Source organism: Lontra canadensis, unplaced genomic scaffold, assembly GCF_010015895.1.
Source record: "Lontra canadensis isolate GAN:19392208 unplaced genomic scaffold, GSC_riverotter_1.0 scaffold227, whole genome shotgun sequence".
NCBI lineage: Eukaryota > Metazoa > Chordata > Mammalia > Carnivora > Mustelidae > Lontra > Lontra canadensis.
Window position 1 is genome coordinate 158,409 of NW_022631221.1, and position 25,444 is coordinate 183,852.

The following is a 25,444-nucleotide window of genomic DNA, read 5'->3' on the forward strand; positions in this document are numbered from 1 at the left end:
GCAGCTGCACAGGAGGATGGAGGCTTACAATGGGACGGCCCCACTCAACTTCACCCTCCCGCCCAACTTCGGCAAGCGCCCCACCGACAAGGCCCTGAGTGTCATTCTGGTGTTCTTGCTGCTCATTATCATGCTCTCGCTGGGCTGCACCATGGAATTCAGCAAGATCAAGGCTCACTTCTGGAAGCCCAAGGGACTGGCCATCGCTCTGATGGCCCAGTACGGTATCATGCCTCTCACTGCCTTTACTCTGGGCAAGGTCTTCCAGCTAAACAACATCGAGGCCCTGGCCATCCTCGTCTGTGGCTGCTCCCCTGGCGGGACCCTGTCCAACATCTTCAGTCTGGCCATGAAGGGGGACATGAACCTCAGGTAGGACTGGAGGTGAGAAGGGAGCCACCTGGGGAAGCTGCATGGGAGATGTCCCAGTCAAGGTCAAAGTCAGGATAGGCAGTGAGTGGGGGCCAGGTTGAAGCTAGGGTAGGGGTTGTGGGACTGCTGTCAGGGCTTAAGCTGGGCTGCAGACAGGAGTTGGGATACATCTTGGTTTAAGCATCAAGTCAAAGGGGACCAGCTGGTCCTGAGTCCCCCTGAAGACCCCCTTATGGCCAGAGGTGTCTCAGATGGGCCACAGAAACTGACTTATAGGAGTACTATTTAAACCCGAGAGGCCTCTGGGGAGCTCTGCCCCCTTACCATGGTGGACAAGTTGTTTGCCTTGAGGCCAGAGATCTGAAAGGGAATGCACAGGGGTTCCAGACTTCTCCAGGGAGATCAAGGTGGCTTAGAACCAAAGAGCCCTTCCAATCCCTGTAGAACAGACAAGACTTTTCAAAGATCCTTCCAGCTATCCAGGCCTATGGGATGGCATCTCCTAATCCCCCTGGGCCCGTCAGGCACAGGAACATATCCGTGCAAAGACACAACCAGGCAGATCCCAGAGTTTCCCAGGCCGTGCTGGGCTGCATGCCCGTGAGCCACACTGGGAGGGGGCAGAGCAGCCATATCCCCTCACCCAAAGCACCGCAGCAGAAATCAGGGCTCGATTCTGCAGGGGCCAGCTGAACACCTGTCCTTCTAAACTGGCTGGACTCTGATCTAGAATGCCTGCCAGAGTGAGGCCATTTCAGACCTGCTCCAGCCCTAGCAGCAGCCCGCGCTGGCTGAGGGAAAATCACCAGCAAAAGCCCCAGCCTCTCTGTGAGCCTCCATGTCCAGCCTGCCCCCTCTGAGGTTCAGTGCCCGGTGGAGACCCTCTTCCTTTTCCATGCCAGGTAGAGCAGTGGGCTCAGACGGTCCAGCTGCTCATGCTGGCCAGCCCCCGGCTGAACATTACTAAGCACACCAGCCAAGAAAGCTGGTGCAGAAGAACGCCACCGAACTTTAAATGAAAAACCAATAGTGAGCGGGTCTTTACTGGGACCTACCTTCTGAGCTCTGGACTCTCTACCCACGTGACTCAGCACTCACTGAGGCAGTTGATGGGAAGACAGGCACAAAGTTGGGGGTTGGCTTGCACAGTCTCCCATGGGAACACGTTCAATGTTCAACTCCCTGTGAGGAAATTCTTCCCTCTATCCGATCCAAATCCTTCCTGCCACAAAGCAAGCCCTCCGTCTTCAGTCTGCCCTGTGGACAAGGTGCGTTGCAGCCTGTGTCCCGAGAAACCCGGACTATAGCTTCATTCCAGTGTTGAAGGGGTGTCGTAAGTGTGAGTGACCAGATGTCCCAGCCTCAGTGGCCAAGGGGTGCCGTGAAGTCTCTGTGAGGTTCGAGCCCCCCTCCAGCCCAGCCTCCAGCGACACAAGAGCATGAGCCCTTGTGCTCTCCTGCTTGGCTTCTTGGTCTGGGCTCCTGAGGACCCTCACCTCTCCCAAGACCCCACAAAGAAAATGCTGGGATGTCCACCTTCTGCCATAAAGCGCATTCCCGCAGACAGACCTCCCTGCGCATTGAACCATGCCTCAGACCCCCGCAGCTGGACATGGATCCCACATCACCTACCTTCACGGGCTGCCAGACTTTAAATCACAGTCAGAGTTCATCTGGAACAACTCCTTCCATGTATCACAGAGAAATGACTCTGATAATACAGAACAGCCAGGCACTGCGGCAAGCACTTCGCAGGAAACCTGCATACAGCATCCTGGGAGGAGGTGCTGGGTGGAGTCCCATTTTAAAGATAAGGAAACTGAGGCACAGAGAGGCTAATACATGTGTCTGAGGTCTGGGAGGCTCCAAATGCTGTCCTTTCACTCAGATACCTTCAGGGCCAGGCATGAATAGAAAGGAACACAGTGACCGGCAGTGACCTGCCAGCCGTGAGGTGCAGGTCCCCTGAACAGGTCCCTTTTTTACCTGAAAGCTCCAAAGTTTTCCATATTGACAGCTCATTAACATCTTTTTAAAACCCTGTGCAAGCCCAATGGAGCCTGTTTGGAGCCAGCTGCTGCAGCTGGGAGATCTCTTTAAGCCCAGCACTGGACGATTCCCCACGCGGAGCTGTGGTGACTCTTAAGGCCCTGATTCTGCTTTAGAGATGAGGAACTGAAGTCCACACACTTGCCAGAGGTTTCCCAGAATTTGCAGGAAAGTCACGCCTGGAGCCAGTCCCAGCCTCTCCCACCCGTACTGCTCCCCACGGCTGGAGTAAGTGTGGGGTCACCGCCATCACAGGCCAGAGGCCACGTTCTAGGAGGCTGAGCCACCAGGTAGGGCAGGCATGGCAGCTTCTTCCTCGAGGGCGCCACCACACACACGCTCCCCAGAATGCAGGTGACCACAGGCAAGGGAAGCTGCCCTCGAAGTTGAAGCGAGCTTGGCTATTCAGGGCCGTGAGCCCCTCTGACCGCCTTTGCTGCCCCACACCTTCAACCAGCCCGCAGGCCTTCCCCTCCCCACCAGAGAGGTAGGAAGCCTAACCAGGCTGAGACAGAAGGTGTTCCAGGAATTTCACACTCCCCCAGAAGCTGTCAGGTCCCCCCACGCTCCCTCAGCTTCAGCCTCCAGTGCCTTTACTGACAAGGGCTCCAAACCTGTCCCCCCAACCAGGGTGTACAGATGTCCAAGAGCAGGGCATGTGCAGTATTCTGAGAGGCAAGAAAGAGAAATAAAAAACGACATGGACTCCTTTCCCTCTGGCCCTCTGCTCCCCGTCCTCCCCCAGAGGCAGCCAGGTCCACACTGCTCCGCTGTAACAAGCCCCCATCTCAGAGCTAGAGGCTGGACAAGTCCTCCCCCGTCCTTCAGGGTAAAGGGAGGATCATGACAGTTAGAGATACTGGTGATATAGGAGGTACCCGGAGGTCTTGGGGCATGGTTTCCATCCACCAGAGTTCGCAAGGCACACCACGTCCAGAGCAAATTCCAGAACTTCGGACATACCAAGCCAGAGTAAGCATGACTCCTCTGCCCAAGGGCATCAAAACAGGCACACAAGTTGTGTGTGGCTTTTCTTCCAAAACAAGATCCATAGCTAGCGCCGGAGCCCCCTGTGTCCCTCCCCAGTTTGGGGCCGCTCTACCCACCCCAAGGGAGCACACACCCTTTTACACTCTTACTACCTACCTCCTTGCCTCTCTGAGATACGGGCATATGTGCAGAACAGCTTCTCCGGGGCCCTTGACCCGCAGTGTAGTTTGCTGGAATGCATCTGTTCTACTGACAGACATTTATTTACGTGGATTTCACATTCTGCTGCTGTGAACAGTCTTGTACCTGTGCCCCCTGCTCCCGGGGCGAAAGTGCATAACATCAAAGCAGGACTGCCAGGTCGTGGGGTTCGCATGCCTACAAATGAGTCTCCAGAGTAGTCCTCGCTCTTCACACTTTCCCCAGCGGATTAATGAAGATCTTTTTTTCTCCTTGCAGTCACCTGTCCTTAGAATTGTCAAACTTTGTCATTGGCGCCATCTGGTGAACGTGGAATGGGTAGCAGCGGTTTTAAATGTGATTTCAAGGGAGGTTTAGCACCTTTTCATATGTTTATTGGCCATTTAGCCAATGACCGGGTCACCATCAGTCCTCTGCTAGAAATATGTCCTTTGCTGCTTTTTCTCTTGGACTGTCCTCTTGGACGTTTTTTCTCACTGAATTGTAGGTATTTGTTGTTTTTGTGTGTTGCAATGGTCAACTCGGTTTGGGACTGGTCTTCATAGGTTGATGTTGATGTCTTATAATACAGAGTGCTTATTTTAATGGACTCAAATTTACCAATCTTTTTCCTTGGCAGTTTGTGTCTGGGGAGGGTTCCTTTAAGAAATCATCGACTATGCTCAAGGTCATGAAGATATTCCCCTACATTTTCTTTGAAAAGTTTTTGGTTTTTTTTTTTAAGATTTTATTTATTTATTTCACAGAGATCACAAGTAGGCAGAGTCAGGCAGAGAGAGGGAGAAGCAGGCTCGCTACCGAGCAGAGAGCCTGATGCGGGGCTCGATCCCAGGACCCTGGGATCATGACCTGAGCCAAAGGCAGAGAGAGGCTTAACCCACTGAGTTATTTCAGGTGCCCCTGAAAAGTTTTTAAGTCATGCTTTTTCACATGGTGATTTTCAATTGCTCATTTTTATGTATAGTGCGATCTAATTTTATCTTTTCCAAATGGATAGAGAGAATTCCCAGTACCACTGAGTGAATTTTTCTCCAGTAATTGGTAATGCCATCTCTCATGTGGATAAAATTCACCAGTATGTGTGGGTTTGTTTCTAGGAATCTCTCTTCTCTTGGTCTGTGTGGCCACCTTACACCACGTTTTCTTAATTACCATGACTTTGTAAGTCTTGATATCTGAAAGGTAAGTCTCCACACCTGGTGCCTGGGTGGCCCAGTCAGTGAAGCGTCCAACTCTTGGTTTCAGCTCAGATCATGATCTCAGGGTCCTGGGGTGGAGATCTGCATCAGGCTCCGCACTGAGCGTGAAGCCTGCTTGTCCCTCTCCCTCTGCTCCTCCCCAGGCTCTCTCTGTCTCTCAAACAAATAAATTAAAAATTATTAAAAAAAAAAAAAAGGAGAAGGAGAAGGAGAAGGAGAAGAAGAAAGAAAGAAAGAAAGAAAGAAAGAAAGAAAGAAAGAAAGAAAGAAAGAAAGAAAGAAAAAGGAAAGAAAGAAAATTACGTTCTCTATTCTTTGCCCTTAACTCTTCATTTGGTTTGGGGGATTAGGTCTCAAGTCTACAAAAAACATTTCTGGAATTTTTTTTTTTAAGATTATTTATTTATTTGACAGACGGAGATGACAAGTAGTCAGAGAGGCAGGCAGAGAGAGAGATGGGGAAGCAGGCTCCCCGCTGAGCAGATGTGGGGCTCCATCCCAAGACCCTGAGATCATGACCTGAGCCGAAGACAGAGGCTTTAACCCACTGAGCCACCCAGGCGCCCCTCATTAAATTAATAGATTACAAATTTAGAGGCTTCCCATCCATGAAAATGATAATAGCTTTTCTTTTGGGGAGAAGGACTTTATTTTATGCCTTTCTGTGGACTTTTATAATTTCTTCTGTAAAGATCCTGCATGTCTCCATTAGATTTATTTCTAAATACTTTATAGATTTTGTGAATATTATAAATGGCACTTTTTTAATTGCAGTATAGTTGACAATATTGGTTTTTAGCTATACAGCATAGTATTCGACAGTTACATATATGACAAAATGGTCACCACCAGTAAGTCTGCTAAATGGTATCTCTTCTTAAGAAATCCATGTCCTGGCATGTGGTGGAGTGGGGTGGGGTGAGGGAAAAAAATCTATGTCCCAGTTATTTTTTCTAGAGTAACAGGACACAACTGATTTTTTCATATTGCTGATAGAGTAAAAAAAACTCATGGATTCTTTTACTTTCTAGTTATATGGAAATTCACTTACATTTCCTCTGTGGACAGTCCAATCATTGGCATGTAATGAAAGTTTAATTTCCTTTTTTCCCATTCGTATAGTTTCTATTTCTTGTTTTCCTGTGCTAGCAAGTACATATAAATACATATATGATTTACAATAGAAGTGATGGTAACACGTATCCTTGCTGTATTTTTCTTCTTGGAGGAAACTTTCTAATTTTTCACCACGAAGTTTACTATTTGCTGTGGATTTTTGATAGATACCCTTTTTAGGTTAAGGAATTCCATTCTGTTGCTAGTGTGCTAATTTTTTAATGCACAAACGCTGAATTTTGTTGAACGACAATTTTCTTAGCTATGAAAAGATCATACCGTGTTTTTTTCTAATGTGATAATACAGTGATATATGTCAGTAGATTATCTAATGTTAACCCATTTTTACATTCCTGGGATAAACTCATCTTTTTCTGTGTATTATTTTGTAAAGGCATTGTTAGATTTATTTGCTAATACTCTATTTTTTTTTTCCCTTCTTTGTTCATGGGTGAGAATGGCCCCTAACTTTCCTTCCTCATAATGTCCTTTTGCAGCTTTGATTCTAAAATTATACTATTCCGGAGGGGAGAGGTTAGGGGTTGGGGTAACTGGGTGATGGACATTAAGGAGGACATGTGATGTATTAAGCAGAGTATTATGTAAGACTGATGAATCACTGACCTCTAACTTTGAAACTAATAATATATTATATGTTAATTAATTGAATTTAAATTCTCAAAATTAACCTTAAAAAAATAAAATCATACTATTCACAAACAATAAATTGGGGCATGTTTCTCCTTTTTGTATTCTCTATATAACATTGAGACTATCTATACTTTGTCGAATAGAACTCTGCTGTGAAACTATGAATGTCATGTGGGGTTTGAAGGATAGATTTTCACTACCTACTTCATGTCCTCAGTGATTCTAAGTTGATTTCAGTTTTCAGCTTCATTTTGAGCTCGTTCCTATAGATTACATTTCCCAGGAAATTGTTCATTCAATCCAAATTGAAAAATGAAAGTACAAAACGGTCCTCAGTTTTTTTCTATAACTCCTTAAAATCTTTAATGTGTCTTTAATTATGTACCCTTTTTCATTCCCAAAATAATCAATTGGTGCCTTCTTTTTCCTTGATTAGTCATGCCAGAGGTGTCTTTTCTTGGACTTGGCAAAACAAAACAAAAACAAGCTGCTCTTGGTTTAATTGATCCTCTTGATTTATATAAATTTTATTTTTTAAAACATTTTTAAATTTTTAATTTTACTTATTTGACATACAGAGATCACAAGTAGGCAGAGAGGCAGGCAGGGGCGGGGGGGGGGGGGCGAAGCAGGCTCCCCGCTGAGCAGAGAGCCCAATGTGGGGCTTGATCCCAGGACGCTGGGATCATGACCTGAGGCAAAGGCAGAGGCTTTAACCCACTGAGCCACCCAGGTGCTCCTGATTTCTCTCAACTTTAATATTTTCTTCCCTCTATTTTCATTGAGTTTACTTTGTTCTAATTTTCTGAGTAAGATCCTCAGTTAATTTTTAGTCTTCTGCTTTTCCTTTTTATTTTTAAGATTTTATTTATTTATTTATCAGAGAGAGAGTGCGAGCGAGCCCAAGCAGGGGGAGCAGTGGGGAGCAGCAGACAAAGGGAGAAGTAGGCTCCCCACTGAGCAAGCGTGCAGAAGGGTGCAGGGGCTTGATCCCAGGACCCTGGAATCATGACCTGAGCTGAAAGCAGACACTCAACCGACTGAGCCACCCAGGTGCCCCAAGTCTTTCACTTTTCCTATATAAATATTTGAGGCTATAAAGATTTTCTTCTCTGAATTATTTTAGCTGCTCTCCAGATTTAATTATTTTTATCCAGATATAATTCACACACCATAAGTTTCACCATTTTTTTTTATTTTTTTTTTAAAGATTTTATTTATTTATCTGACAGAGAGAGATCACAAGTAGGCAGAGAGGCAGGCAGAGAGAGAGAAGGAGGGAAGCAGGCTCCCTGCTGAGCAAAGAGCCCGATGCGGGACTCGATCCCAGGACCCTGAGATCATGACCTGAACTGAAGGCAGCGGCCCAACCCACTGAGCCACCCAGGCGCCCCAGTTTCACCATTTTAAAGTGTATAATTCAATAGTTTTCAGTATATTGACAGGGTTGTATAACTATCACCACTATTTAATTCCAGAACATTTTAATCATCCTAAAAAGAAAGCAGTTCGCAGTCACTGCATTTTCCTCGCTCACCCAAGCCCCTGGCAGCCAATAATCTATATCATGTCTCCACAGAATTTATAGAAGTGGAATCACATAATATGTGGTCCTTTATGTTTCTCCTTCTTTCACATAGCATTTTGTCTTCAAGGTTCGCCCATCTAGTAACATGTGCCGGTACTTAATACATTGCTTTTTGTGGCTGAATAATATTTACTTGTTTGGGTACACCGTATTTTACCTATCCATTCATCAGTTGATATTTTTATTGTTTTCCACATCTTGGCTATTATGAATAATGCTGTTCTGAACATTAGTATACAAGTTTTTGTGTCAACTTACATGTTCAATTCTCTTGACTATGTATCTGGTAGAATTGCCGGGTCCTAATGGTTACTGTCCCATCAACAGCACAGTTAGACTCCTATCTCTCCACATCCTCTCCAAGACCGATTAGCTGTCACCTTTATTGTAGCCATACTGGTGAGTGTGCTGATCTCATTATGGTTTTGATTTGTATCTCTCTAATGACTAATGATGTCAAGCATCTTTTTGTATGCTTATTGGCCATTGGTTTATCTTTTTGGATAGTGTCCTTTGAAGCACAAACATTTTTAATTCTGATAAATAATTCTGATTTTTTTTTTCTTTGTGTGTGTGTGTAGGCTCTAGATGTCATTTCTAGAAAACTATTGTGCAATCCAAGGTCATATCCCATGTGTTTTCAAATATGTGTCTCATTATTATTCTGTCCCCAATTTTTTTCCATTATGATTTTATATTTGACACATGGGATTATTACTTTATTTCTCCAATAGTTCTTTTATTATTGATTTCTTGGTTTCAACTCTCCTCTTTTGACAAGTATAGACCTCAGTTCTGGTCCCTCCCTTTATCATGAAAACCAAAGCCTTCAGATTACCAAGACTAACACTCTACCCCCTACCCACTCCACACCATGCCGCTTCAGCATAACCTCACCCACGAATTCCTTTGCATTCTGTTGCTGGTACCTGGAAAACTCCCTAACTTTTCTACAAGCTCAAATATGTATTTAGTGTTTTAGATATTCCTGGAAGAAGGATTTTCCCATTATTTAGTTCACAGTATTCTTTGAGGGTCTCTCCTCACCTCTGGCAGCTACTTATTCCTAGTGACCTCTACCGGTTGCTGTCCTTGATGGCTACACTCTGGACACTTTGACTTAGGCCATGCTTGATGTGCACTGAAGCTATATTTCACTTCTATGGAAACAACCAGTGAAGATAGATAATAGGGCTGTGGAGAGGAGAAACACACACTTAGTGGGGCTTTCCTGGGGTCTTGCCAACCCTTCATGCCCAACCCTCCTACAAGAATGGAAGCTAGAGCCATATATGGTCACATGAATATCCACAAATCCAACAATATTTTCTAGCTTCTTTATTCTTTCAACCAGCCTTTCCAGAAGGCCTCTCCCTATACAGGACTAACAGGTAGTGGAGTCCACATGGAAATGGTAATAGTACAATTAGGATAGAGATTAGAGCAGAGATATATTATTCAGGCTCTGGGACTCACACTCTACTTATCAAAAATAACATAAAGATAAACCAGAAAGTAAAGAACTTGAGAATATCAACCTGTAACCTGTATCTCCTAAGCGTACTGGAAAAAACGAAATTAAATGTATGTAAAATGCTTAGCACAATGCCTGGCTCATAGCAGGAAATCAACAGAACAGTCTATGTTAATGGGCTCACTCTGTACTCTCTCTGCTTCTCCCTCCCAGCATCGTGATGACCACCTGCTCCACCTTCTTTGCTCTGGGAATGATGCCCCTCCTCCTGTTTGTCTACTCCAGGGGGATCTATGATGGGGATCTGAAGGACAAGGTACCCTACAAAGGCATCGTGATATCACTAATCTTGGTTCTCATTCCTTGCACCATTGGGATCTTCCTCAATGCCAAACGGCCGCAATATGTACGTTATGTCACCAAGGTAAGAACCTGGGGACCTGTACAGGGTACAGGGAGCAAGAATGCCATGATCATCTCAGTGTATTGCTTGAGGAGAGTCATGGCTTTCTCTGTGTCTGTTTCCTTCCTTATTGGAAGAAGTAAAAGGATCGACTATTGGTACACCTACCTCATGGGGTTGTAATGTGAGAATACTTTTGAAAAGGAGAAAAAAGTAGAACACATGCACAATCATATGATGATTATTTCTCATAATTTTTATTTTCATTATTTTCATAATAAAAATTTGTCTTATATACCTACTAGATGCTAAGTTTTATGCTAATACTTGGAGGCTTCGTTGTCGTGAGTCTGATATTAGCAGACAGTGAAGGAACACATGAGAAATAAGACCAAATTCAGTGCACAACTAGGTATTGGCTGAATGCAAGATCGGGAGGGGTAGACCATGAAGGGTAGGATTTGGGTCAGCCTGGGTTGGGGGGAGCCTGAATAGAGGAACTCAGGGGGAATGACGGCAAACTTGGCTGACCTTACAAGAAGCCAGAGGAGAAGAGAACAGGGGAAGAGGTAGCGTGCGCACTCCCAGTGTTTCAGGTGTGGGATGGGTAGGAGAGATGACTAGCCCCAGGGGGCTTGGAGGAGCACTGTGGTCACACACAGGCCATCATGCCACTGCCCTGCCCTCAGAAGAAACATAGACTCTTGGGAGTGCTACGATGGACCCCTACCAACTTCGTAACCCTGGAGCTCAGTCCCTGTAAGTCTCCCCCTCCAGCTCACTGCTCACCCCCCAAGGCCGGGACTCCGTGCTCGTCCTCAGGAAGGACTCTGCCTCAGACCAGCCTGCGGGGCCTGCTGCTTAGAAGCTCAAGCCTTGGCGGCAGCTTTGGGCCTGAGACAAAAGAGTTGCAAGTCATCAGGACTTTTCAGTTTTCGCACTACCATCGCCCGGGGTAGGTTTGCCCTTGTCCTGGCCCAGTCCTAACGCAGTGGCTTCAGCTGTCCTTTCCACTCCGTTGACAGACCTGGAAAAGTCGTTTCTCCTTGGTCCATGTTCAGTTTCCCCACCTCAGCTCTGGGTGGCTTCACCCATTCTCTCCACTCTTGCTTCTCAGAGATCTGCTTTTAGTGATTATGGCCCCAGGTCCCCTAGCTTCCCGTAGCTCTGCTCTCATTTCTCAAGTCTCTGTGCCGGTTGGTTCTTCACAATCAGTACTGATACAGGTTCACTTCTCTCCTCTCTTTAAAACACAAAAACAAAAGCCATCCCTCCTGGGCTCCAGCAGCTGCCTTTCCTCCCCTACCCATGCTTCAAGAAACACCCCTCCCTGCACCTGTGTCCCCCCCACACCTTCCACTCCCACCACACCCACGAGGGCAGCTCTCACAAGTGACAGGCCCTCAACAATTAGTCTCAGCTAATTAGTCTCAGCTACTTGAATCTCTCACTTCTCTCCTCCTTGGTCTCCCATCCATTCAGCATGATGATCTACTTTCTTTGCCAAATCCAACAGACATTTCTTGGTTCATCCTTAACTTTTTAGCAACCTTTGGTATGACTGACCATGGTTCTCTCTCAGAAGCCTTCCCCTCAGCTGTGGTGACCGGGCACTCCTGCTTTCCTCTCACCTCTTGGGCACTTCTTTTTGGACTCCCTAGTGAGTTTCCCTGGTAAAAGTTACTTCTCTGCCTTCAGCCCAGGCTTTCTGCTTTTCTTGCCAGATTTCCCTAAGCAAATCATTGCTCATTGAGATGGACCAGATCTCCCCACCATTAGATCTGGTCCATCTCAATGACCATCCACAAGCTGATGACTTCCAGAAAACCACCTCCAGCCCTCAACTATCTCCTGACTCCAGGATTCACTTATTAACTGCCAAATATTTTCACCTGAATATGTCAGGCATTTAAAACTCATTATGCATTAAACTCAAACTATCTCCTCCCCAAGTCTGCTCTTCCCCCATGTGATTATCTCAAGCCATGGCGTTCCATGTGCCTAGCTGCCGGAGCCACAAAATCGTCAAATCATTCTCAGCGTCCCCTCTCCATCTCCTCTCCCACCCACCTGTTGTCTATTCTGCCTTGTGTCGCTTGGATCCATCCACTCCGCCCCATCTCTGAGAACACTATCATCTACTCGGGCCACTGTCCTCTCTCACAAGACAACTGAAACAGCCTTCTAACCTGGCTTCCTGATCGGTTTTAACCCGAGGGTGGAGATGGACAGTATGAACACTTCCCGTGTCTCTCCACTGCTTAAAACACACCTTGTCGGTTCTGTACATTCTCAAGGATAAACTTTGAACTCCCTAATGGGGCTTTCTAGGCCCTTCTCGACTTGCTATCCCCAACCTCCCCAGTCCCAGCTCTTTTCTCTTTGCAAATGTCCTCCCCTCCACTTGGGACACTTCCCACACGTGCAGGGGCAAAAACCCCAGACATGTTTGCATCTATCATTTAATGTTATTCCAGATAGTTTGTAGAAGTATAGGAATGCAAAAAAAAAAAAAAATTAAAATGGGAAGTGACAAAAAAAAAAGGGAAGTGACCCTGATATCATTTAATGCAACTCTGTTCTTCCCCATTTTGTAAGTGACAAAGCCAAGGACTATAGTGCCAGTCACAACTAATATAAGAATGTAGGTCTTTTTAACTCAGAATAACTTTAATTAAAAATATTCACCTGAAGATGCAGAAACAATCTCAGATCTTAGAGCTGGCAAGGCTTTCAAGATAAGGTTCAGTCTCCTGCCTTATTCCGATGTAATAACTGAGGCCCTGGAACCCACTTGGCAGAGCCAGGATTATTGATCTGTCTCCTGTTGCTGGTTGTTGCATACCCACCACTCAATTCAACAGCAGAAATGGAGTCCAGTGAGATCTCCCTCTTGCGTAAGAGAGAGTGAGTGGTAAGCTGAAAATTGAGCAAATACTCGTCCCTGCCCTTTTCCACATGTAACCATTCTAGAGACTTTCAAATCACAATTACCCAACTTCTGATAACTAGCTCTGGCAGAAGGTATCCGCTCAAATTCTGCTCCATCACCTACATTATCTTGTGGGAGGTCACATCTAGACAGGCCAAGATACAAGTTCAAGGATGCTCTATTTGGAATGGCAATTCAAGTAAAATACTCTAACTTACCCATGCAAGTCTATGTGGTCAGTTTGATGAACCCCAGCATGACCTGGTCCGCCTGTACCACAAGCCACCCACCACCCTTAAATAAGAGTCCTGCTGTTACAGTGCCTGGGCCACTCCCCCAAGCGTTCCCCCACCTGCTGCTACGGGAGAACGGCCCCACCTCCGTGTGATAGTGTTTGCCAACTTGTAGCTTACACTGCTGTCTTTCAAGGCCTGTCTCTGCTCCTGCTTCCGTCTCTGTAGTTCTGCAAACCCTCTAAATGAGAGGATCTTCTTAGTTTGGTCATTCAGCAACCCGTGTATGCCACCTTTGTGGGAAGAGGGAGCCAAATTATCCCCTGCGTCACTGGCACGCTGATGGATTGCCGATGAATGGAGGCTGCTCACAGCTTCCTCACAGCTTCCGTCAGCTCGAACAGAACAGTGAAGTCAGGTGGTACAGAAAACATGGAGAAGCACCTACCTCTGGCCTGTCTCAGCAGGAGGTTGTGGACAAGTGGCAGGACCAAGATGACAGGAGCTCTGGGATGTTCAATTCCTCTCAACCCGTGAATAAGAAGAGGGCTACAATTCAGTGAGTCAGTTCTTACATGCCTAGTACTGTGCTGTCCACTGACTCAGAAAGGTGGAGTGGCTGAGCAATGTTTACGCTCCTGGAGAGTGGCAGTCAGCCTTCACACCACAGTCGCACCAACGTCTATGCTTCAAACCACTCTACAACCCCAGGAGAACCAGAGTGAGAGAATGAGAGCAGATGCCCACAGAGAAGAGGATATCTGGGTTCATTCATGGACAATTTCAGTCGCCCAGTAACCCCTATATTACCCATTACACTCTTTTGATGGGGACAAAATCTATTTGGTCATTGAACAGAGGAAAAAATCCAAAAGGAGAAGTCAATCCAAATGCAAACTAACAGCTCATCCGTGATATCTTCCAATATAACCTGAAATGTGGTTATCATTGAAGTCTGTGAAAGTCCTTCCTATCTTGGGGTAGGACCACTAGTGTTACAGGTTGACATTTAAATTTTCACATCAAAGGGGACTTGGGTGGCTCAGTGGGTTAAGCATCTGCCTTCAGCTCTAGTCATGATCTTAGGATCCTGAGACCCAGCCCTGCATCAGGCTCCCTGCTCAGCAGGGAGTCTGCTTCTCTCTCTCCCTCTGCCCCTCCCCCTTGCCCGTGCACTCACTCTCTCAAATAAAAAATAAATAAAAATCTTTAAATGGCCACATCCGTTGCAATGTGGATTCAAACACAGAAATGCAAAACAGTGCAGCTGAAATTTGAGCAATATAAATGTTAAAATGTTACCAAGACAACTCTGAATGTAATTAATGCCATTGGATTGTACACTTAAAAATGGTTAAAATGGCAACTTTTGTATTATATACATTTTACCACAATTTCTATTTTTTTTCAAGATTTTATTTATTTGAGAGAGTATGTGAGAGCACAGAGGGAGAGGCAAAGGGAGAGGGAGAAGCAGACCTCCTGCTGAGAAGCACCCCCCCCCCCACCAACCCCGCCAAGATCATGACTTGAGTTGAAGACAGATGCTTAATCGACTGAACCACCTAGGCGCCCCTTACCACAATTTTCTAAATATTAGAAAATTTCTAAATATGTCACATGAATGAACTGGAAACTGGAAGCAATACACCTAAATATTAGGAAATAACATGGTAAGTTCAACAAAAGTGTGTTATATATTCCTTTACTCAGAAGATTAAAGGGTTACAGAGCCTTAAATTTATGCATATACTTTACCAGGTTGGTGTGTCATTCTCCAAAATGAACAGACATGTGAGTGCAGTTTGAAAGCTTTCATTCTGTTACATGCTAAAAAGTCTTATTGTAATTTCATCATCAATTCACCTATTGAAAAGTTAAAATGGTAAGTAAGATGGGGGTGCCTGGGGAGCTCAGTTGATTAAGCATCTGCCTCCAGCTTGGGTCATGATCTCAGGGTCTGGGGATTGAGCCTTGTGTCAGACTCCCTGCTCAGTGGGAAGTTTGCTCCTTCCTCTCCCTCTGCCCCCCAACCCCACCCCACTCCAGCTTGTGCTCTGGTCTCTCTCAAATAAATGAATAAAATCTTTCAAAAAATAAAATGGTATGTAAGATGCAACTATAAAATCAACAAATTTTAAAATAAAGCAAATTCTAAAATAAATGAAAACACCACCGTTCCCAACAAATATTGCTTTTGTAGGCACTCACCTGGGGCAGGGTAGACCTGCAGTGTTTCTGATGTTGCCTTATTACCCAGAACATTCTGAAACTTCTTTTGGTAACTTCCTTCATATCCAATCTGCAGGTCACTCAAGAAAGTAGGCTTGCCCCTTTATGGTTATAAATCAATTTGGTGTGTAAAATCACATTTCCTGGCTCAATCACCAACCTTTACCAGCTTCACTTCAGATGATTCTTATCAACTTCCAGAAATCAGATTCATCCTAAAACAGAGGCAATCCCTACACGTAATGGAGGTATTTGAGACAAGTAGGACAGGTTCCAAGAATAACTTCCAAGTTCCTAAATATGCGGAGCAAGCGATGGTAATATGGTAGATATGTGTATACAGGCTCCAGATAATGACTTTGTAAGAAAACTAAACACTTGTGGGAGGACTGAATAGTCTCATGCCTTCAGAGTCACAGCAGTCACTGAAATACCTGCAGTCCAGAGAGGTCAGTTAGAAGCCGTGCTGGCTTAGTAATGTGAAAATAAAGGGAATCTCACTCAAAATGCAGTTGGGAAGCCCTGAAGGGACTACCACTCTCCTGAGAATCGGTATGCCTTTTGTGTAGCTTGTGGCTTTGGAATGGTATGGAACCAGTAAGGCTTCCTCACTTCTAGCGGGGACAGAATTAAAAATGGCCTTTCTGTCCAGAAATTATTAGATGCCATACTCTTGCCAGCCACTTGGCCATTATCAAGGTCCCTGGGAATCCTAAACCTGATTCCCTGGGACTTAATGGAGACCACCTCACTGATATTTCTGCAAAGAATGCTGCTTTCAAAGGAACCAGTAACTAAACCTCTGTCATGGTCCAAAAGGATGTTCCCCCAAATGATAATCTAGAACTGACCAGAGATGCTTAACAATTGGCCCCAGAAAAGGAAAAATAATATTAGAAAACGATTAACTGCTAGTCAATTTAAAACAAAACAAAACAAAACAAAACAAAACTCTGGCTTGGGCCAAATAATAAGTCTGGGTGGCTCAGTGGGTTAAGCGTCTGCCTTCGGCTCAGGTCATGATCCTAGGGTCCTAGGATCAAGTCCCACATTGGGTTCCCCGTTCAGTGGGAAGCCTGCTTCTCCCTCTACGTACTTCTCCCTCTGCCTGGCGCTCCCCTGCTTGTGTTCTATCTCTCTGACAAAGATGTACATAAAATCTTTTTAAAAAATGGCATAGTCAATTAAAATTAAAAAAATAATCTAGTCCTGCTCGAGACACAAGGTTCCCATTACTGATGACTGGAAAGCCTTCATGAACCAATACCGGTGGAGAGATATTAACAAGGTCTCAGAGAGTACCTATTTTGCTTGCCCCAACCTGCCCAAAACACAATTCAAGAAAACGTGTCCACACTGCTCCCCACACCTCAAACTACCTACTAGACTATTTGAAGTTTGATAAATGGATTTTCTAGAGCTTCCTCCACCTCATGTATATAAATGTGTTTTGGTAATGGTTTGTATGCTTTTTCACTGGACTGAAGCTTTCCTTTGTAGATAGGCTACTGCTACTTCTACAGCTAAAATCCCACTAAAGGTCATCAATGCCCCCTGGAACTTCATAGCGACCAGGAAATTCACTCCACCAGTCAAGGGCTTTCACAAGTCTGCGCAGTTCAGCTACTTTTACGGCACTTTCACTGTGCTCACCACCCTCAATCTTCAGGGCTAGCTGAACACATTATCATTAAGACCCAACTGGCAAAATTTGTAGAGACCTTTCAAATACCATGGCCAAAGGCATTGCCCCTAATCCTTCGAAATCTATCATCTATTGCTCAGCTTGCTTTAGTAATCTTTCCATAGTGTGCTCCCAGGAGATGAAGACTTTAACCATCACACCTTGTAGTCCAGAGATTTAACCTACTGGAAGAGACAGCTCAGAATTCCCCTCAACCCTGTTGAAAACACCCCTAGCAGGTACTATTAACTCTTGTGCCACCAAACTAAGGAACAGACTTTTGGATCGTCTAATGAAAGCATCAAACCCTGACTGGACCCACACACCAATTCATGACCTAAAAATAATGATTTCTAGGAATCGAAGCAGATGACACTTGAAGGAGACAGTTTTCCCAAGATATGAAGCCTGTATTCCTTTTTTTCAATATTGCTTCTTAACCTTATTTCCTCCCTTTCTTGGCTCAATCTATTGTAAAAGGGGAGAAACTTTCTAACTGTTCGATCTGTCACCAGAAATTGCAATCTGTTCATGAGGTCAGAGATTCCTTACCTGTAACCAATTTCTCTTTTATCCCAAATTATAACTGCAAGACCTGTCAGGTTAGGCTCTTATGGCCAGGTGTTCTCAGACCTTGTTTCAACCTTTCTCCAACCATAACCATCAATCCTTTGACTTTTTTTTAAAGATTTTGTCAGAGAGAGTGAGCATACAAGCAAGGGGAACAGGGGGCCAAGGGAGAAACAGGCTCCCCACTGAGCAGGGCGCCCGATGTGGGACTTGATCCCAGAACTCTGGGATCATGACCTGAGTTGAAGGCAGGCACCCAACTGACTGTGCCACCCAGGCATCCCAATTCTTTGACCTCTTTAGCTGGATGCCTTAAGGTTTGGAATCCTAGTTTAGGACTATTACACATACAAATCATTATTCTGCTAGATATTCACAAACTTCTTATTTACTATCAAATCTCTACAGAAATAACACACCAATAGAGAGGTTAGTTCAAAGACTTCCAAGATGATCTCCAATGCTTACAATCTTGGCAAGATATAGACCTCAGATGGGAAATGCCTGAGTTCTTCCTCATACCCTTCCTTGTCTCTAATGTAGCCTCAACAGTTTCCAATCTATGCACTTTCCAATATGAGACACGACCACCAGGGAAAGTCCTTCCTGGCACTGAGGAACAAAACCACTTTAGTGGATGGAGCCACTAAATATAAAAAACCTGACTCTGGATCAGTAATGCTTTTGAAGAAAGACCTTGATCAAAAGGGAGAAATGTGAAAATAAAGAAAACCTCATTTAAAATGGAGTCCAGGGCGCCTGGGTGGCTCAGTGGGTTAAGCCGCTGCCTTCGGCTCGGGTCATGATCTCAGGGTCCTGGGATCGAGTCCCGCATCGGGCTCTCTGCTCAGCAGGGAGCCTGCTTCCTCCTCTCTCTCTGCCTGCCTCTCTGCCTACTTGTGATCTCTCTCTGTCAAATAAATAAATAAAATCTTAAAAACAAACAAACAAACAAAAAAAAAACTTTAAAATGGAGTCCAGGGGGCACCTGGGTGGCTCAGTGGGTTAAACCTCTGCCTTCGGCTCAGGTCATGATCTTAAGGTCCTGGGATCAAGCCCCGCATCAGGCTCTCCGCTCAGTGGGGAGCCTGCTCTCCCCGCCCCCCCCCCCCCCACCCCGCCTGCTACTCTGCCTACTTGTACTGTCAAATAAATAAAATCTTAAAAAAAAAAAAAAAAAAAAGGGAGTCCAGAAGCCCTGAAGGGAGAGCTCTCCTGCACTACCAATAGCCAAAAGCAGCTTGCCTTACATACCACAGCAGGAGGAAGAATTTCTCCTTGCCCAGCAACAGCCCTGCCAGTGAGGACTTAGTAAAACAGCGCCTCCCAGCTTGTCCTCTCTAAAGGCATAGTTGCCTATTCTGAGCGCTTGCCTATGGTTCATCACAGCTTACTTGTCCCAAGCTGTACTTCCTCTATTTCCAGATAAACTCATTTTGCTGGCAATTATCTGGCTATATCTTGTTAACAGTCAATAGTAACAAAAATTTTAGATCTGTCATTCAAGATGCTTCCTAGCTACCTGTAAGAATTCCAAAAAGATGGTAGATAAAGTTTTTTGTACTCCCTTCAAGTACCAACTTTTCATTAACATGCTTTCCACCGTTAATACCCACCCGTTGCTTCCTCAGACTCTCTGGTCCTCCCTATCCCCTACCACCCTTCTAATTCCTTCCTTCCTGTCCTCATTTACAGGGAGGGATGATCATCATGCTCTTGTTAAGTGTGGCCATCATAGCACTCTCTGTCATCAATGTGGGCAAGAGTATCATGTTTGTCATGACACCACACTTGCTGGCCACCTCCTCCCTGATGCCTTTCGTCGGCTTCCTGCTGGGCTACATCCTCTCTACCCTCTTGCGCCTCAATGGACGGTAGGTATTATTTTAGATCTCAATGTCCCATGGGCTTCATTCTCGTCCTCGTCTCTCAGGAAAAGGCTAAGATCCAAAACCCGGGGGAGGCATTTTCCTGGCAGTATGTACAAATGCATCAACTGAACAAGAACTTTGGACTGTGAGAAACACTGGAGTAAGTTACTAAATGGTTTGGAAACGAAAGCATCTAATAACCCAAAGAGCAACAGCTCATGACAAAGTGCTCCCTCCTGAGCTGCAATCTGGTAGCTAAACAACTCTGGAGTGCCTCCAAGTCATCATGGCTAAGTGTTGACAATCCTTCCTTTTCTACGCTTCCTCTTTGGCTGCCAAGGCTTTAGTCTTGACAAGGACACCACTGGGTAACAGCTCTACTAAGTGGCAGAAGAGTCAAAGTGGCTGTGGACCTCTGCTGTGGTTTAATTCAATTCACAGACTCAGGGGCTCTTTTCAGGGACAGTCAGCCTGACAGTCTGGTGTAGGATAATCAGACACACCGTCTACACACAGCATTATGTTTCAGAAACTTTGCCTCTTTTCAGCTATAGACAACTATTTCTGCCAGAGTCTAATCATTAGTAGCACCCTAGTGCCCTCCCTCTGCCTCCCACCCAAACTGAATTGCTTTAAAAATACAGCTTAAAAAGTTATCCATTTTAAGAATCACACTAATAAAGAACAAATTATAGGATGTAGCATGTGGCTACATAGTAGAGTTAAAACTGTCAAAGACCACTAGATGTCAATTTTCAGCAATAAATGGCCAATCAAGGGTCAATCAGAGTCGTCAGTTCCCCATAATAAATGTGGTGAGACGGCTTTCAGAATTTTTAATCACTTTAAAACGCTACCACAACTCAACGAATTAAACGTGTACTTACTAAATGTAAACATCCCATTCTTTATAGTCCATAAAACAAGAGCACGAGTATGTTCTACATACCATAGATAGAAAATGGGGCTGAATCAATTTTTTTTTTTTTTTTAAAGATTTGGGAGTCTGCAAGCATGGGGGTAGGGACAGAGGGAGAGTATCTCAAGCAGACTCCCCACTGAACAAAGGACCCCATGTGGGGTTCGATCTCACAACCCTGAAATCATGACCTGAGCCATAACCAAGCGTCAGACTCTCAAGCAATGGAACCACCCAGGCACCCCACCAAGTTTTTTAAGTCATTATGGGTTTGGAATTAAAGATGTTCAAATCAGAAACTAGGTAATAGGACAAGGTCCCCCAGGCATTTCAATTTTCCACTTTATGTTCACCTTCAACTGTCCCACATGTAAACCACAGAACAAGCCAATGAATGATGCCGGCTCACACTTCCTCTTCAGCCAGACAGCTCTCCAAATTCTAATTTGGTAATCCTGCAGTGGACCTACTAGTCACCACACACTTCAACCTTCAACGAAGTAGTCTTATTAATGAAGAAGTCTTAAGTAATTTGGGAAGGAGGAAGATGAACAAGTGAATTCGCACCCTCACGTCCCTTCTGAGGGAATAAAGAGGGTTTTTTTTTTTCAACCTATGCAGGTGCAGCCGCACAGTCAGCATGGAAACTGGATGTCAAAATGTTCAACTTTGTTCCACCATTCTCAATGTGACATTCCCCCCTGAAGACATTGGACCACTTTTCTTCTTCCCTCTCCTCTACATGATTTTCCAGCTTGGAGAAGGGGTTCTTCTTATCCTCATCTTTCGGTGCTATGAGAAAATGAAGTCTTCCAAGGGTGAGTATTTAATCGTTCTCCTCTGTTCTCCCATATTGGATCTGATCCTTGCCAGCAAAGAGATCTCTGGCAGGGACCTTTTGGATGGGACTTCAACTCTTATCAAACAACGAGAAACCAGGCAGCACCAAAAGTAGGAAAGGACTTCAAAGAGCCAGGGCTATTTCCAAAAACTGCACTCCAATGGTCTTCTAGCTGGAAGAATCTGTGCATAGACTTTGCACTCATGGGATTAAGGCAATTTTGACTTTAACTAGGGAGACCACGAAGACTCAGAATGAACAGGGCAAATTTTTCTAAGATATTAGATATAGCTGTGAGGTGGTAGTTGTGTGATGGGCTCCTATTCACAATCTGGAAAACTCAAGTTTTCTTCAGGCTAGGTTCTCCTGTCCTAGAATCAGGTTAAACCCCAGCACCACTGGCACTCCTTTATGAAAGAAAATATATTAAAGCAATACAGACTAATAAGCCAAGAGCCAAAAGACTCCAACTCTGATTACAGAGTAAACAAAAGTAGTATAAGCTTATTAAACAGTATCACGATCACCTAGTCCAACAGCTTAGTCTGATCTATTGAATCACTTTCTAAACAATAGCACGGCACCTCTAAGATGTTCCTTTTTTATTCTCTCTAAACTACCAACCTCAAGGAAACCACTAAGGCCCTCTCTAGGTGGACCTTAACTGCCAATGTCATTTTTCCAAATTAGGAAACCTTACTTGGTAAGCTATTTCAGTATTTGTAATTCTATACATCAATAGAATCAAATTCTTCAACTGGAACTTATTTCTCATGAACCTGAAGAGCTCCTTCAAGATGTTTCTAGACCCTGGGGATGGACTCAGACCCTAGGAGACAATCTCCTTCTTGGAATTATTGCGTAATAGTAAATGTGGATTTACAATTAAGATATAATCTTATCAAGCAGTCCAAAAGAAACCAGTTAAGTAGCTGGCCGTATTTCGGAACTTCAAGTGTTAGTTTAAAACTACAATAGAGGGGCGCCTAGCTGGCTCAGTGGGTTAAAAGCCTCTGCCTTCAGCTCATGATCCCAGGGTCCAGGGATCAAGCCCCAAATCAGGCTCTCTGCTCAGCAGGGAGCCTGCTTTCCCTACCCACCCCCTCCGGCTTGCCTCTCTGCCTACATGTGATCTCTGTCAAATAAATCAATCTTGGGGGGGGGAAAAAAAAAAAAAAAAACCCTACAGTGGAAGGGGTCCTGGGCAGCTCAGTTGGTCAAATACCCATCTCTTGACTTCAGCTCATGTCATCATCTCAGGGTCAGGAGATCGAGCCCAGGTCAGGTTCTGAGCTCAGTAGTGTGTGCTTGAGATTCTCACTCCCCCTGTTCAGGAGCACATGCTCTAAAATAAACCTTAAGGGACCCCTGGGTGGCTCAGTCAATTAAGCGTCTCCCTTCAGGTCATGATCCCAGCATCCTGGGCTAGAGTCCTCCAATGGGCTCCTTGCTCAGTGGGGGAAACTGCTTTTCCCTCTGCCTGCCACTCCCCGTTTGTGTGCTCCTTCTCCCCCCACAACAAATCAAATCTTTAAAATAAATCTTAAAAAACAAAACCAAACCACAGTGGAGTTGTAGAGAAGAATCTGTTCTGATGCTTACCTGAAGGCAACTGCCCATGAAGTCTTTAGTCTCCACTACCTTACAAAAGTAGTGTGAGGTGGAAGTTTCTAAACTAACCAACCAACCAGGTTCCTAAGTTTGCAGGGCTACAAGTGCAGCTCAAAAGACCTTAAGAGCTTACACACTGTAAGGGTTGAAGCAGCTGTGCTCAGGGTGAAGATTTTTGTTTCTCAGCCCTGTACCCTTCTACAACAATGGGGACAAGACAGGTGGACCGTGACTCCTATGATCACAACTGACCAACTCTATACAGACAGAAAGAGGGATGTCCAAAACACTGAAGGGGCATGGAAACTCCACTCGGAAGACCTCCTAAAGTTACTCTTTCCTCCCTGCCCCTCATTTCTCCCCAAATGCAAGTCAACCCTTCTGAACACATTTCCTATACTGAGAAGTTGGGAGAGGAAGTGTTAAAGAATCAATATTAGACTTACTTCATAGTATTACCATAAGGGATGTTGAAGGGAAAACAAATCCTTCCCCCAAAATTTAAGTCACAGCAGGACAGGTGGTAAAGTGATGGGGGGAGTGGGGGGGACTCACAAAACCTCACAGAATACAACTTAATACCTAGGATGTTCTTTGACCGAACAAGCTTTGTATTAACTATAGTTGCTCTCCTTCTCCACTCCCTTTTCAACATTCCAGATAAAACAAAAATTACCTACACAGCTGCTGCAACTGAAGAAGCCATTCCAGCAACTCTAGGAAATGGCACCCACAAAGGGGAGGAGTGCTCCCCTTGCACAGCCCAGCCTTCCCCGAGTGGCCTGGATTCTGGTCAGAAGGCAATTTAGTGTGATCAACTAGAGAGCAAAAGATGAAAGGAACACCAGAGACGGAGTCTTTCGAGACTGCCAGCAGGACTACCAGCATTGACAAGTCTTGCCTGGAGGGTCCACCTGAAGAGCCTCACCTATCCCCAGCTCAGAGACGAATACTTGTTTAAGAAATAAAGACTTGTTCGAAGACAGCCCTATGAAAGCAGAAACCAAAAGTGCCTTTTGTCCCTGCATTTCCAGAAGTGTTCCACAGGCACATAAAACACACTCAACTTCTGAATTAGGCAATAAATAGGGGCCTTTTACCCTAAAATCAAATATTCAAATCCTATTCCAACCTTTTTGACAGAAAATGAGGGAAAAAAATGCTCAGAGCGCTGCCAAATTTCAAACGCCCAAAGTCCTTTCTAACCTTAAAATTTCCCTTCTGTTATTTCTGGGATTAAAGCTCCAGAGAACACCAACATGACACTAAATGTACAAAGGCAGACATGAAATGCAAGAGCAATTATAAACAAGATGAACTAAAAAATCAGCCATAATGAAATGAATGGACATTTCTGGAGAACAGAATCAGTAGAGAAGAAAAGTCAGCAAAACAAGAACACAAACATACACAGAATTATTCAGTAATCTATCCCATTAATTCATTAGCTGACAGTGGTTTCTGTATTATCCCCCTCAAAACTCAAGTACAGCAAGCTACTGGAAAATGAGTGTTTTCTCTAAAATAGGATTCTAAAACCGCAAATTTTCTCCAATGAAACAAATGTTTTACGTACTGCTCATATGCAGACAAGCATTAGGCAGATTAATAAACAATTCCTGCAAATAAGACTCTGCCCAATTACTTGTGATTTTCATACCATTTAGTATGTTTAAGTTCAACTGAAACCCTAAAAGACAATTTTAGGGCATCAGTTGCCCAATGGCCAGGACCACCAGTACTCCTGATACCAGAGCAAGTTTAAGAATCACCAACTGGGGGGAGGAGGGAGCACCTGGGTGGTTCAGTCAGTTAAGCATCCATCCAACTTTTGATCTCAAATCAGGTCTTGATCTGGGATCAGTTCACAGCCAGCACAGGGCTCCACTGTGAGTATGGAGCCTACTTAAAAAAATTACCAATGTGGGTCACTAATACTGTTAAAGACCTGTGAAAAGATCTACCTGCCTACTGTATTAACATATTATACCCTTATTTACCTATCTACTCAAATGGTTTTACCATTCAGCAAATATCACCTGCCAGGAAACTTAGTTAAGCAGAACCAAGAGCATTAGTATTCTCAGGAAGGTAGAGCTAGACTTGAGATCTAGTAATCTCAAATTATCCTTCAAAAGAGAACTAGATAGAATACAAAAGAAAACAAGTTACGTTACTTCACACAAAACCTGGTTCTAAAACTTTGCTTATAGGATTATACTCAGACTCCTATTTCTCAGGTCCTCGATGGGGCAATTAAGGTTAGTTCAAACCAACTCCCAGTCATCTCTGCCATTTGCTCAAAGGGCCTCATTTTATTGCTTCACTGTATGACAACTATTTGTAATGACAAATTGGCAAGCCACTGACATTTACCTATCTAGGGGTAAAGAAACGTGAAAAACTAAAATAGAATAAAGTCAACTGGTAAAACAAAGTATGTACATCATACCACCAATTTATATAAAAACTTAAGGGAAGAAACAGCCTTTCCATTTGTTAATAACT

At 44.5% G+C, this 25,444-nt stretch overlaps 1 protein-coding gene across 1 annotated transcript; it reads left to right on the forward strand.

The window, feature by feature from the left end:
* Nucleotides 1-16: 16 nt before the first annotated feature.
* Nucleotides 17-24,309, forward strand: SLC10A1 (solute carrier family 10 member 1). Its single transcript, XM_032849392.1, has 5 exons — nt 17-372; nt 9,854-10,064; nt 19,390-19,568; nt 21,106-21,302; nt 23,597-24,309. Exons 1-5 carry the CDS (start codon nt 17-19, stop codon nt 23,743-23,745), a joined length of 1,092 nt encoding a protein of 363 aa, XP_032705283.1. The 3' UTR covers nt 23,746-24,309.
* Nucleotides 24,310-25,444: the final 1,135 nt, after the last annotated feature.

Excerpts from the sequence above, each read along its gene's own strand:
- SLC10A1 (XM_032849392.1), top strand. The coding sequence starts at position 17 with ATGGAGGCTTACAATGGGACGGCCCCACTCAACTTCACCCTCCCGCCC. Across the intron at positions 373-9,853 it reads AAGGGGGACATGAACCTCAG|CATCGTGATGACCACCTGCT; the intron begins GTAGGACTGGAG and ends TCTCCCTCCCAG. Across the intron at positions 19,569-21,105 it reads CTCTTGCGCCTCAATGGACG|GTGCAGCCGCACAGTCAGCA; the intron begins GTAGGTATTATT and ends CAACCTATGCAG.